The sequence below is a fragment of the Gopherus evgoodei genome, chromosome 8, assembly GCF_007399415.2.
Source record: "Gopherus evgoodei ecotype Sinaloan lineage chromosome 8, rGopEvg1_v1.p, whole genome shotgun sequence".
NCBI lineage: Eukaryota > Metazoa > Chordata > Testudines > Testudinidae > Gopherus > Gopherus evgoodei.
Genome location: NC_044329.1, coordinates 15,970,683 through 15,984,994, shown reverse-complemented (window position 1 = coordinate 15,984,994; position 14,312 = coordinate 15,970,683). Strand labels below are relative to the sequence as shown.

The 14,312-nt window shown below is 42.6% G+C and overlaps 1 protein-coding gene across 1 annotated transcript in view; it reads right to left on the bottom strand.

The window, feature by feature from the left end:
• Positions 1 to 11,160, bottom strand: part of NDFIP1 (Nedd4 family interacting protein 1) — a 32,513-nt gene extending 21,353 nt beyond the window's left edge. The window contains exon 1 of the mRNA XM_030572389.1: positions 10,874 to 11,160. Within this exon, the coding sequence (XP_030428249.1) occupies positions 10,874 to 10,918 (45 nt within the window). The 5' untranslated portion in view covers positions 10,919 to 11,160. The remainder of the gene's footprint in view (positions 1 to 10,873) is intronic.
• Positions 11,161 to 14,312: the final 3,152 nt, after the last annotated feature.

Sequence of the window (14,312 nt, the reverse complement as noted above, 5' to 3'; positions counted from 1 at the left end):
CTCTCAACCTTTCCATAACAAGTCTCCCTTTTCTGTACCAGGATCCCCACTACTTCCACTGAGGTCACCCCCGCCCCTTCTAGCTAGGATACCACTCATTTACCAATATGGACATACTGGTAGCAACTTAGGCCATGTCTATATTTACTAGATCAGCTGCAATCAATGCAGCGGTGCCAATTTAGTGGGTCTTCACTAGACCTGCTAAGTCGATGGAAAGGCACTCTCCCGTCAACTCTGGTACTCCAACTCCCCGAGAAGAGTTAGGTAAGTTGGCGGGAGAGCATCTCCCATCGACACAGTACAGTGTAGACATTGTGGTAAGTCAATCTGACAGTGCCTTACTTGGTGACTTTGGGCAAGTTGCTTTTCGCTGTTTGTGTTCCCATCAGGCTACTAACAAATTGCTCACAACAGGAGAAGTCTGATGTAAGCACAATTTGAGTTAAGTCAGAACAGTCTCCTGCTCTAACTAATACACCATATTTCCCCCCAATCTAATCTTAAATATATAATCTAAAAGAAGATTTTAGATAAAAAGTAGTATCAGATTAACTTCCTGGACATGCCCAGCTCATTAAATACTATTTTATTAGTTCAAATGCCAATAGGTAGGAAAAGATGAATTAATCTGGGGACAAGGGATGATACATGTAGTTTGGTCATTAGGGAAAAATATTCTCAACTTGAAGAGTAACCGTATTCTGAAAGGAGGCAGCTGAGTTATCACTGCAGAGATTGAAGAACAGGTTGGAGAAAACACAGCAAGTAATCTAGGGAACAAACCCATAAAATGCAGAGATTCAGACCCGATGACTCTTCTGTCTTCCCCTTCTATGAAGTGTAGGCCCAATTTCAATTCTTGAAAGTTACACTTGAAAATTAAAGCCTAAAATGCTATCCAAGAAAACTGCAGCTATGTAATCTGCTGGGAAATAAACTTGCATAAAAATTCATTTACATTAATAGTGAATGAAGTACGGGTCTGGCACACCAGATGTTCTGTTATAACTCTCCAAATAGCATCACCCGCTATCTTAACAGTGGAAGGAAGTGTCCCACTGGCTCTCTAATGTTTGTAAGTAAAACAGAGTTAGAGATTTGAGAGATGTAATCCCAAAGGGAGGGAAAGTGAAAGTGCTGGCTAAATGACATAATATTACAAGATGTAATAAAGAAGAAAATGCACTAAGTGATGTAAGAGGGCAGAAAAAACATTCTTGCAATTAAGAAGAGTTTAGAAGACTCCAAGGCCCACAACATTCTAAATAGTTATATGAAACAGATTTCCCTTCTAATGCACATGGTATGCAGACATGCCTTGCAGCCTTTTTAATGTTTCCAGGCATCTAAAATTCAACTAAGTGCTCATTAACAAAACAATAAGGGTTCATGTGGCAGGAAGAATGAATCATCAGGCCTCAAGTGGCTCAATATTGCCATGACAGCACTAGCCTTGCATTTTCCATGTAAGATGGTGCAGGCACCTGGCATACACAATTAAAAATGCTTTATTGTTTGCTCTTGCAAGTGATTTGTCCCGCTTCAGGCTACTAAAAAATTGCTCACAACAGGAGAATTCTGATGTAAGCACAACTTGACTTAAGCCAGAGGGGGACTTTTTCATTCATTGATCTAGGCCAAGAGTTACTTTCCTGTTGATTCACTGAAGTATTTTACTTTAAGAACATTCTTTTTGGTTGGATTTTAACGAAAAAAAACCCTTGGATTAAAATGTTAGTAGATATTTAGAGTGTTAGTTAAAAAAAAAAACAGCTAAGTATTTTCCCCTCAATTACTTAGATACTGGAGCACTAATGTGCTGTGGTTACAGTATGTGATGAGATCCTAGAATATTCCATTCCCAATGAAGCCATGAGGTCACTGTAGGCTGTGGGGAAGGCACTTTCCCTCTGTGCCTCAGTTTCTCCTTGTGTAAGAGTTTTATAACAATATTTACGTATGTCACAGTGCTGGTGTGAACTTTAAACCTTTGCAAAATGCTTTGAGAATTTTGGCTGAATATTTTTCTACTGAAGTGCAAAGTCTTCATTTAATAACAAATATTTGTTATTTTAGCAATCTTTCAAAACATACTGTTACATGGGCTTCAGATATAACACCATTTCTGAAATATCTTTTGGTTAAACTCTATGTCTAACTTATTCACAGATCTTATACATCAATTCCAAACAAGTTTTTAAAAATCCATACCCTGAGTACTGAATAGCACATTTAGATAATGTGTTTTATAGATAATCAGGAGTAAAATCTGCAGTTGACATACTACTCAACAGCACTGCAAGATTACTTCTGAACAAATTACAAAAGCTATCAGATTACCTACCAAGTTCTAACTCTTAAAAAGCCATAGTCAGAAAACAAGATGCTTTAGAAGATCAGCAGCATGTGATAAGTCGGGCATTTAAAACTGAATCTAACAAAACCTAAATTAAATTAGAAGATTATTGCAAATGGAAAGTAAAGAGACAAATGAAATCCATTCTACATGCTTTTCTGAACTATTCCAAGTGCAATCCTACAGAATAGAACAGGTGCCAAAGTGTCTGAGTAGAAAGCTGCCTTTTAGATGTCCACAGTCACAAAGCAAATAGTAATCAAACAGAATAGACTCCAAGAAAGCTTTTGAATTTTTTCTTGTAAAAATCATTCTACAAAACTGTGATTTATTACCAGCAGAAATAAATGAATGCAGATTGGCCTCTGATATTACTGCCATGATAATATGGCAGTGTGCAACAAAACAAGCTCTAAATAGAACTCCACACTCAAGCGTTCCTGAAAAAAATCAAACTAACGGTCTCAAGATTGGTCAGGCCAAAACTCTGACTCTCTATCCAGCACTCAAGATCATCCCTATGATAAGATTTTGGGTGGGAGAGAAAAAAAATAAGGAAACAGTTTCTAACTTCCAAGAGGTATTTCTAAACAAAAGAGAAGTTCTAAAATATGCCTTGATTGTGTCTATTTTAACAAGTTCACAATCAAATTAGTTCATCCACCATTTTTGAATGAGTGAATTTTAAATTATATTTGATTTAAATTTGACATCTTGTAGATATTAAGCCAAGATCTTTTTCAGTACTGCTAAACATTAAATTAGATCTCAGTGCCTGGAAAGAACAGATGAGCTCTGCAGTCATGGGCCACAATCCAAACAAACACTTCTGCACATGCTTAACTTTACTACTGTGACAGGGACTGACTACTCATAGTAGTGAAGTTAAGTGTGTGCATAAATGTTTGTAGGACTGAGGCCTTAGCAAAAAGATGACAATGTAGTTTAATTATTTTTTCTAGCTCAAACATTCTTGTTTTAAAAGTTCCTTAATATAAAGTTTCCAATCTAAAAAAAAAATCTAATATCAATATCTAAAACATGCAACAAAGATGACTACTTTAGCATTTATCCAATATTTTAGTTGTTATCAGTGGTCTTCTATGATTCTGTTTGTTCCATTAAAATTTAATCCGTTTTTGAAGGGTTAAATCACTAAGAAACCTTCCAACAAAAAGGATTCACAGACTGGAAAAATTACCATGGCCACTAGTTCACAACTGTATATACTCATTCAAAGGAAACTCTGATAAGTACTCAGCAGCCACCCGTACTACTGGGCAGAATCTACACTGACTATGTATTTCAGTAACTGAAATACATGCTCACAATTTCTGCTGTGCTGAAGCAGAAATGCTGAACAGTCCTACAGTGACAACATACAAGAAGCTCTAACCACAGATAACTTTCATCTGATCTTACATCTCATGCCGTTTCTATGGTAGTGTAACAAGTTCTCTGAGATTTCTAAAAGGAAAACACTGAAGTCACACACTGCGTAAGAATCAATACCCAAAGTTACAGCCTTCCAGCAAGCACAGGTAATAATAACTATGAAGGCAGTGCAGTTCAAGCTTCAGCATGGGCTAGTGAGCCAAGTACGTACCTAGGGACCATGCTGGGCTTCTACTCCCCATGTTAAAGCCAGTATTGTTACTCATGCTAGCTGGATCATTCAAGGCGTCTCTCTGCACGGTAAGGCACATGATGCCTCCTCACTTCCCTTTAGCTAACTCAACTGAGCTAACAAGACTGAGGAAGAAACAAAAAGCACCAATACTCCTTGGAAATGTCATGCCATCAAAACTTCACCTAAATGACAACAGGACATTTATCAATCACATCCACTAGTAACTGCAAGAGTTAATTAACAAGGAAATGACTAGTTGTGGACATCATAAATCTAACTGTGCCTACACAGTGAAGCGTAAAACAAACACGCCTTATGCATTTATTTTCATGCTGTAGGGATCAAAACCTCACTTCAACTGGAAAACTGAATATAACCTTAAGTACAAAGCTGCTACTGATGTCTCCATAACCTTTATATTTAGTTACAACTTCTAAAGACTGCTGGATCTTCCCAGACTCTTACGTACACTTACACTGCAGTAAAAAGCCTGTGGCATGACCCTGGCTGGCCCAGGTCAGTTGACTATGGCTCACAGGGCTCAGGCTGCAGAGCTAAAAATTGCAGCACAGTCATTCAGACTTGGGCTGGAGTGCAGGCTCTGAAACCACAGGGGAGGCGGGCCTCAGAGCCCAGCCTCCAGCTTGAGCGTCTACACTGCAATTTTTAGCCCTGCAGCCCAAACCTGAGTCAATTGACCAGGGCTCTGAGATTTGGTGCCAAAGGGTTTTTGCAGCGTAGACATCGCCTCATCCTGATCCAGAGCCACTCCAGAGGCTGGAGAGGCCCTCAGTATAACTCAGCCTTAGAAGCCAAATTATGGCAGCTTCATGGGGCTCCCCTATGGAACATAGTGCTGCCCAAAATTTCCACTATGCTATGGCCCCATTCCCAACACATCCCTCCCACTTCAGCCTCTCTCTGGCATACCCCCCTACGCCACATCTTATGAGGGGGTCCCTGAAAGACAGCCTGAAACTGTCTTCTGCAGTTACCCTGGCCAGCTCCTGTAAGCTACTCCAGCCCTTTTTCTCTAATGTAGAGGAGATGGAGTGGGGTTGAGGATCTTATCACAAATGACTTAAATCTATCAAAGAAATACAGCAGACCCTGAGCCCAGTGAAAAAACAATAACCACAGAAAGCAGAATATACATTATTAGATTAATTGTTGCATCACTTTGACAGCACAAGCATATGCTATTTTTGATCAGTATCATCTCATATTTGAGCAAATCACAATGGTTAAAAATGCCAAAAGATTACCTTAAAAAAAAAAAATCAAACACCATTTTTATGTTTCTCTTATTGGTGAAGTGACTTAACCTCCGATCGTGCACTGAGACAAGGCTCATGGCGGATATAGGGGCCTGCACACAGTTCTCAGTGGAGGACTGGTACTGAGAAAGAAGACAGATTTTTTTTTCTTACATTGAATTTTACCATTCATTCCTGTTGTCTTCAGGATATCTAGACAAACTCATATTTTCTGAAACAATAGCTTCCAGTTTTTGGAAGAAACACACTCATAAAAACATTTGACACATGCTAGTTGTCCCATGCACTCAATGGTATTGTTTATGCACATAAAGTTCAGCACATGCACAAGTGTTCGCAGGAGTGGGGCTTAAATTACCATACTGTCATAATACATCTAAAACCCTCATATTTAGCTAGCCATGGACCTGCTAGTAATTCACCACTGCTATTATACAATCTGAAACCCACTGACAAATTAAAATTAAGAAAAATGTTAAAAGCAGGATTTCCACCCTCCTCTACCCTTTCATAATCCTGTAATGTAAAAATTACATGTGTGATTTCGATGTATGAGCCTGTTCTATGAGTCGCTTTCTGGGAGTCCAGTTTGTCAGTTTACCAGTTCCTGAATCAAATATATCTGCTGTGGTTATTAACTCAGGGCTGTATTTCATGTCACAGTCGCAAGTGACTGATCCTTATTCGCTTATTCATTACAATACATAGCAACATGGGATAACATTGATTTAAATTTGACATCTTCAGTGTTAGAAAATGATTCTCCTCATCCTTTCTACAGCTAAATCTCAGCTGTGCATCTTTATTTTCATAGCACACACTTTTGGAGCAAGACAGACTACAGCATACCAATCAATCCAATAACATATTTTTTAAGAGAAGAAAAGAAGAATTGAGAAACTAAGGCCTTGGGTACACTGGTGCTTTACAGTGCTGCAACTTTCTCGCACACCCCTGAGCGCAGTAAGTTACAGCGCTGCAAAGCGCCAGTGTAAACAGTGCCCCAGCACTGGGAGCGCAGCTCCCAGCGCTGCAAGCTAATCCCCACGGGGAGGTGGAGTACTTGCAGCGCTGGGAGAGCTCTCTCCCAGCGCTGGCGCCACGACCACGCTGGCACTTCAAAGCACTCCCGCGGCAGCGCTTTGGAGTTTCGAGTGTAGCCAAGCCCTTAGATTTTTTTCCCCTTTCCTGCATGTCCCTTAGGGTCCCGCACTCCAATTACATTTACTCTCAAAGATTCTGTATTGTGACAGCCTTTTCATGGTACCTTCCATTTTCTGATGCTCCTTTTGGAGCAGGGACGATCATTCTAATCTGTAAAGTACCAGGAAAATTACAGCACTATAGCAACAACAACTACCCTGTTATGTGCATGGTTAAGAGATTAACAGAGCCTGGCAAAATGACAGCTTTGATTTCCTTACAGAGAACTGAGTAATGTCATTCTTATCAGTCAGAGCGGTAACTCAAGAGTAATACAATATTCTCCTTCTAGGGAGCAGCAGGCTTCCTCCACATATACCCCTCTGGGCTCAGGACCATAAGACTAGAACTTGAATCCTTCTGTAACATAGGCTATGACTTCACTAGAAACACTGCACCAGCAAAGAGGTAGAACTACATACTGTGCCACTACAGCACTTCTGTGTAGACACCCACTACAGAGATATCAGGGGTTCTCCAACTGCTGTAGTTAAGCCACTTCCCTGAAAGACAAGAGTTAAATTGATGGAAGAATTCTTCTGTCAACCTAGCGCCACCTAAACCCGGGCTAGGTTGGCTTAACTATGTCACTCACAGGTGTGGATATTTCACACCTTTGAGCGACGTAGCTAGGTCGACCTAATTTTTTAGTGTAGAACTGGCCACACTCTGGCTATGTCTACACTACAGATGCTACAATGGCACAGCTATGATGCTGTAGCAGTGCTGCAGCATCTCCATAGTGTAGACACTTCCTACAGTGACAGAAGGGGTTTTTCAATTGCTGTGTGTAATCCACCTCCCTGATTCTTCCATCGACCTAGAAGTATCTACAGTATGGTGCTTCTTCACACCCCTGAGCCTCGTACCTATGTTGATCTTAAAATTAAGTGTAGACCAGGCTTCTGACTCTCAGAGGCGTCGTACAGATTAATGTTTAAATACTTTGAGATCCTGAGATAGAAGGTACTACAGAAGTGCGAATATTAGCATAAGCAGTTTGGGATGGGGGGAGTAAAGCTTTTTTAAATATCTGAGACCAAAAAAATATGACTGAAAACTTTCTTAATGGTGAAAACACCTAAAATCTCTCTCTCTCTCTCTAATATATTAAAAGACTAAATAGACTCACACACTTTAAGGTCAGAGGGGACCACTATGATCATCTAGTCTGACCTCCTGCACAAGCCAGGCCACAGAATCTCACCCAACCACTTCAATAACAAACCCCTAACCTATGTCTGAGTTATTGAAGTCCTTAAATTGTGGTTTGAAGACCTCAAGCTGCAGAGAATCCTCCCGCAAGTGACCCATGACCCATGCTGCAGAGGAAGGCGAAAAACCTCCAGGGCCTCTGCCAATCTGCCCTGGAGGAAAACTCCTTCCTGACCTCAAATATGGCGATCAATTAAACCCTGAGCATGTGGGCAAAACTCACCAGCCAGCACCCAGGAAAGAATTCTCTGTAGTAACTCAGATCCCATCCCATATAACATCCCATTCACAGACCACTGGGAATACTTACCTGCTGATAATCAAAGATCAGTTGCCAAATTAATTGCCAAAATTAGGCTATTCCATCATACCATCCCTTTCATAAACTTATCAAGCTTAGTCTTAAAGCCAGATATGTCTTTTGCCCTCACTACTCCCCTTGGAAGGCTGTTCCAGAACTTCGCTCCTCTAATGGTTAGAAACCTTTGTCTAATTTCCAGTCTAAACTTCCTTTGTCCAGTTTATATCCATTTGTTCTTGTGTCCACATTGGTACTAAGCTTAAATAATTCCTCTCCCTCCCTAATATTTATCCCTCTGATATATTTATAAAGAGCAATCATATCCCCCCCTAACCTTCTTTTGGTTAGGCTAAACAAGCCAAGCTCTTTGAGTCTCCTTTCATAAGACAGGTTTTCCATTCCTCTGAACATCCTAGTAGCCCATCTCTGAACCTGTTCTAGTCTGAATTCATCCTTCTTAAACATGAGAGACCAGAACTGCACACAGTATTCCAGATGAGGTCTCAGAGCTTTACCTATCTATTTAGACATACATAAAAAACCTTAACCTCTGAGTTGAGAATGATCGTGAAAAATTTAATCCCAATGGGAAATCATTTTGAAAGTTTAAAGACTCTGAAAAGAGAAAGTAAACCATAACGGCACTATCTATAACTTATTATAGTGTCACTACTATGACACTGTAATAAGTAGTGGATAGTAAATATTTTCATTCAAATTCATTCTTTCCTTAAAAATCTAGTATGTTTTTCACTGCCCATACTGTTAGTCTACTTTCTGGACTTCACTCAGCTAGAACAATTAAGACCTGTCAGTTTACCTTTCTAGTTCTGATACACGAGCACAATGCTGAAATATTTGAATTACAATGCAGGATAATGTTTCAATTCAAAATAAAGCACTATTTTAATCAGAAATATTTTAATGACATCAAAACTATTAATTTATTTTGGGGGTTGGTAATTTTCAATACCCACACACATGGGAAACCTATATTTTGGAGACTATTTCATATGGGCCTTTTAAACAACAAAACAAAATTTAAAAAAATTTCAAAAGGAAACCTTCCAGCAAGCTCAGGCAGACCCCCGAGTCTGCACTACATATAAGAACAGGAAGAGAAGATAAATACCATGTGAAACCAAAACTGAAACTAGGAATGAAAACTATATACAGAATCAAAAGATTTTTGTAATGCTTTTATACTGATCATAATCATTCTCCTTTGTTTTAATGAAGGCCTCAACTCCACATGTTGCAATGTGTGGGTACCAGGATCCACTCATACTGTCAGTTGCTGGAATGAGGCCTCTGTCTAGTTTAGAGTTTTGTGTCTCAAATATTTTGCTAGACACATGTTCCAAGCAATATACATTTCCTTCCCACAGAAAGCCTGAATCATGTGGGGCGAGGGGCTAGAATTCAGCTCCCCAATATGTGGGCAGACTGTGGGGCTCCACTTCATCTTCTTTATTGTTAATAATAATTATTTGTGTATCACAAACAATATGCTCTGATAAGGAAAGTTTCTGCCCAAATGAGTTTTTAATCTAAACGAGTCACATAGAGAAGACCAGATGTAAAAGGAAATCTAGAAGCGGGTAAAACAGTAACAGCCCTGACAACCGGGATTGGGAGATCATTAAATGCAGTAGCTGCAACATGGAACTCCCACAGACAACTAAGAAAGAAAGAAAATGATCTGAACATCGACTAGCGATATCACTGTAAATGCAGATCCATCCTCATTGTTGTACCCCCTCACCACCCCGCATCAGTCTGCAGCCAATGGACAATTTAATGCCAGTCTACTGAGAACTTCCATTCGATCCATCACAGGAGAGGCACCAACCGCTGTGTGGTTGCTCACATGCACACCTCAAGTGGCATGCAAAACATTATTCTGACCCTCTGTGCTTGGATGAGTTTAAAGTCACATACATTAAATTATCTCCCACAATTAGGGATTTTAGTTTAGAACTCTTCTATCCAAAAGACCTATTATGAAGAAGGTGCCTTAACCTGTCAGTGACAACGAAAAGTCCAAAACACCCAAATAGATGTTACATCCTTGGTTTAGTTTACACCTGACTGAAGATCACTTAACTATTAATCAGCACCAAGTAAATTCATCCCATTAAATCATACTGATACTAACACAGGATTCTGCTATCCTAAAACACATCAGACCCCCACCCCCTCCCAAATTCCTCTTGCTTACTCCCCCAAGCAATACTGTACGTGCATTCAATGCCACCAGGCACAGTGAAGCCCCATCTGTGTATGTTGTGATCACACTGATGAGCATGGCCTAGATGATTTTGTGCAGATTTTCATGCCCGCTTGGCCAGGCTGCATTAGGGCCAGCACTTCTGTTCCGGGAGGCTGATGTCTAGTTCTTCCCCCAGCCTGTAATTTTCAGGCGTGTCATGGGCTCTCAGCCAAGGCACAGGCATTGACTTTTGGAAAGGGGGTTTACAATCCGTACAGTAGTTTTCCTTGGGTGGTCTCCCAAGTCCAGGCCCTCGGGCTGCCCTCCCGGGCCTCTCCACACACCAGCGGCCAAGGCTGCAAGGGGCAGGGATGGTTTCAGTCGGATGGGAGCAGGGTGTCGCCCTGGGTGCTCGCAGCCCCACGCCCAGGGCAGGGGCGGCAGATTCTCGCTACCCCTAGGCCCATGGCTCGGGGTGCCCGGCAGAGCCCTGGGCGGGCGGGCCTGGCTGCAGGAGGGGCTCTGCTCCCCGCCCCACACCGGGCCCCACCTCCCCACCGCGACCGCCCCCTATTTCGGCCGGGGCGGGGGGGTCGGCTCTGCCTGGAGCCCCACAATCCCCGCCGCGCGGCCTAGAAAGCCGCGGCGCTCGCGTACCCGCCCTGCCGGGCCTCACCTGCTGGTATCGGCCGCTGCTGGGCTCGGCGGCCGCCGCCGCCATGGCGCTAGAGAGGGGGTGTCAGGCGGAGAGAAGAGACCGGCGGAGGCCCCGCGGGGCTGGCTGGGGTGGGGGGGTCCCGACACAGGTCGGGGCGGCTCTGGAAGTGGCGCGGCTCCGCTCAGACACCCCTGCCTGCCTCCCGCACTCAGTGGGCGCTGCCCGCCCCTGCTGCTGCTGCTGCTGCTGGAGGCGGAGGTTCGCAAGCGCAGCGCTGCCGGGTCACTGGCTGCTGCCTGCTCAGCGCCAACCACTTCCCTTCCCCCGCTGCTGCCGCCCGCCCTCCGTCCCTCCCTCGCGGGCACAGCCCTGCCGCCTCGCCCGGCTCACTCCTAAGCCCGCCCGGGGGCATCCCGCACACCTGCCTCAGCCAAGATGCAGCTCGATACTGATTGGGTTTAATAGGTAGAAATGATAACGACGGGGCATTCCCAGTTTCCCACCTTCCTAAGGGCCGGGAGTATGGACCTTGCCCTCCTCTTCTGAAATTGGTGCCTTGCACTGTCTGACACCCTGGTGTCATGTCCTACTATATCCACCCTAGGGCCGGATCCTACAAACCCATTCCAAGCCTTAGCCTTTCCCATTTTTTTTTAACAACTCACTGACCACTGCTTAAGGAATTGGGACTAGCTAAATTCATCCCTATTAAATCTTTAGGCTGATGCTGTCTTGACTAACCAGCACTTATTACCATTCACTACAGCTGCTTGGAGAAAAGGATCATATCTTTTCATGGTTTTGTACAGAAATTATCACAATGGGTGCTTCAGTGGGAATGAACAGAACAGTAACCATCAAGAGATCCATCATTCCCTGTCTTCCACATCCAGCTTCTGGCAAACAGAGGGTAGGGACACTCCGAGAATGTTGCATCCCTGTCCATTCTGGCTAATAGCGATTGGTGAATCTATCCTTCTGGAACTTATTTAGTTCTTTTTTAAACTCTGTTATAATTTTGGCCTTCACAACATCTCCTGGCATAGAGATCCACAGGTTGACTCCTGTTGTGTGAAGAAGTACTTTCTTTTGTGTGTTGTGTGTGCTGCCTATTAATTTCACTGGGTGACTCCTCACTTTTGTTATGTGAAGGAGTAAATAACACTTCCTTATTCACTTTCTCCACATCTGTCAAGATTTTCTAGACCTCTATCATATCCCCCCTTAGTCATCTCTTTTCCAAGATGAAAAATCTCAGTCTTTTTAATCTTTCCTCATATGGAAGTTGTTCCGTACTCCAAATCATTTTTGTTGCCCTTCTCCGTACCTTTTCCAATTCCAATATTTTTTTAGGGATAGGGTATATCACAGATTTACATAGAGGCATTATAATATGTTCTGTCCCGTTAGCTATCCCTTTCCTAATGCTTTCTGACAATCTATTAACTTTTTTGACTGCCACTGCACATTGAGCAGATGTTTTCAGAGAACTATCCACAATGACTCCAAGATCGTTCCTGACTGGTAACAGCTAATTTAGACCTCATCATTTTGTATGTATAGTTGGCATTAGGTTTTCCAATGTGCATTGATTTGCATTTATCAACACTGAATTTCATTTACCATTTTGTTGCCCAGTCTCCCAGTTTTGTGAGATCTCTTTGTAACTCTTCTCAGTCTGCTTTGGACTTAATTGTCTTAAGTAATTTTGTATCATCTGCAAATTTTGCCACCTCACTGTTTACCCCTTTTTTCAGATAATTTATGAGTATGTTGAACAGGACTGGGCCCAGTACAGACCCCTGGGGGACACCACTAATTATCTTTCTCCATTCTGAAACCTGATCATTTATTCCTACCCTTTGTTTCCTATTTTTTAACCCATTACTGATCCATGAGAAGACCCTCCCTCTTATCCCAAAACTGCTTAGAGCCTTTGGTGAGGGACCTTGTCAAAGGCTTTCTGAAAGTCTAAGTACACAATAACCAGGGCCAATGCAATGACTAGGCAAACCAGGCAGTTACCTAGGGTGCCAAGTGGTTGGTGCCAAAAAGCAGTGCCCTGGCTTGGCAGGGAGGAGCCACCTTCCGGAGGCACCGGAGAGCCAGAGTATCGGCTTGCGGGGGCGGCGAGCCCCAGCCATGGAAGAGCCGGCGTGGTGCAGGTGGGGCAGCAGCCTTGCAAAGGCGGCAGCGCCGCTAGCGGGGAGCAGCCACACCCCCCACCCCTCCTGCCAGCGGCCCGGCTCCCCCCAGGGGCTCCTACAGGCTGCAGCAGATGCATGCAGGCGCTAGGCCCTGTGCACCCTCTGGCTCCCCTCTCATTGCACTCAGGCTCTGCAGCTCCCAGGCATGTGAGCCACCGCTGCCGCCAGGGCACAGGGCCCTGATCCTGCTCCAGGAGGGGCAGCAGCAGCTCACACTCCCGGGAGCCGCAGAGCCCGAGCACGGCGAGGGAGGAATTGGGGGGGCTCACAGGGGCCAGCACATAAATGCATATTTAGGGTTCTTCAATAACTTGGTATCCCATCACATTGCATTTTTGGCCTTTGTTTTGTGTTTGAAAAGCAGATTCTGTGTTCACCATTGAAAACTTTGGTTACATTCCAGAACAATGGTACAGAATTCAGAAGAAGCCCTAGATTATAGCTTATCATGCAAGATAGGAATATTCTTCAGATTTCAGATAAAAAGACGACCAATTACATGGTTGAGAAGTAAATATAAAGTATTTTAATGTGTTTATACAAAGTTAGTTTGTTTATATTTGGACCATCACATTTCAAAAAAAGTCTTGTTTTATTAACTTTAATATTGTTAAAAATTCACAAAGAAAGAAAATGACTTTGAAAGTTGAGTATGGAAAAATAACTTTTTTTTTCTTCTTTTTTTTTCACGCCCTTTTCTGCCTTTTGGGGTACAGTTACTCAAATATTTGCACAGCATATTTTGAAAGTCAAATGAAAAACAATTAACTCATATCAACTAAGCCACCAAGTAGTTCAGTTTCCAGAGGATGGGGAGAGAGAAATCTATTTTTTATCTAAGAGATAAAGAGCCTAGATTTTCATGAAAGTTGCTGAAAGTTAGATGAGCAATTAACTGATTTGGCAACTGCAAAGTTGATTCTTGGTAGGCTATGCCAAGTGACTTTATTTATTAATCTGGATTTCATTCTAAAAGAAACATCCCACAGCCATACGCACCACTGACAACCTGCCCAGGTGTTTGTCTATGCACCTGTTATATCACATCTTTAGACTGTAAACACCTGGTGACTATCATTTACTATGTATCAATTTAGTTCCTACCACAATGGGTCCCCAACTTGGTTGATGCCTCTGGCAATATAAATCTTTAATATTAATATTTTTAAAACACAGTGCCATAGGAATTGCAATACATAACTCCATCCAGAGTAGCAGTATTTATCCAGCCTCCATGCTACATGCACTGA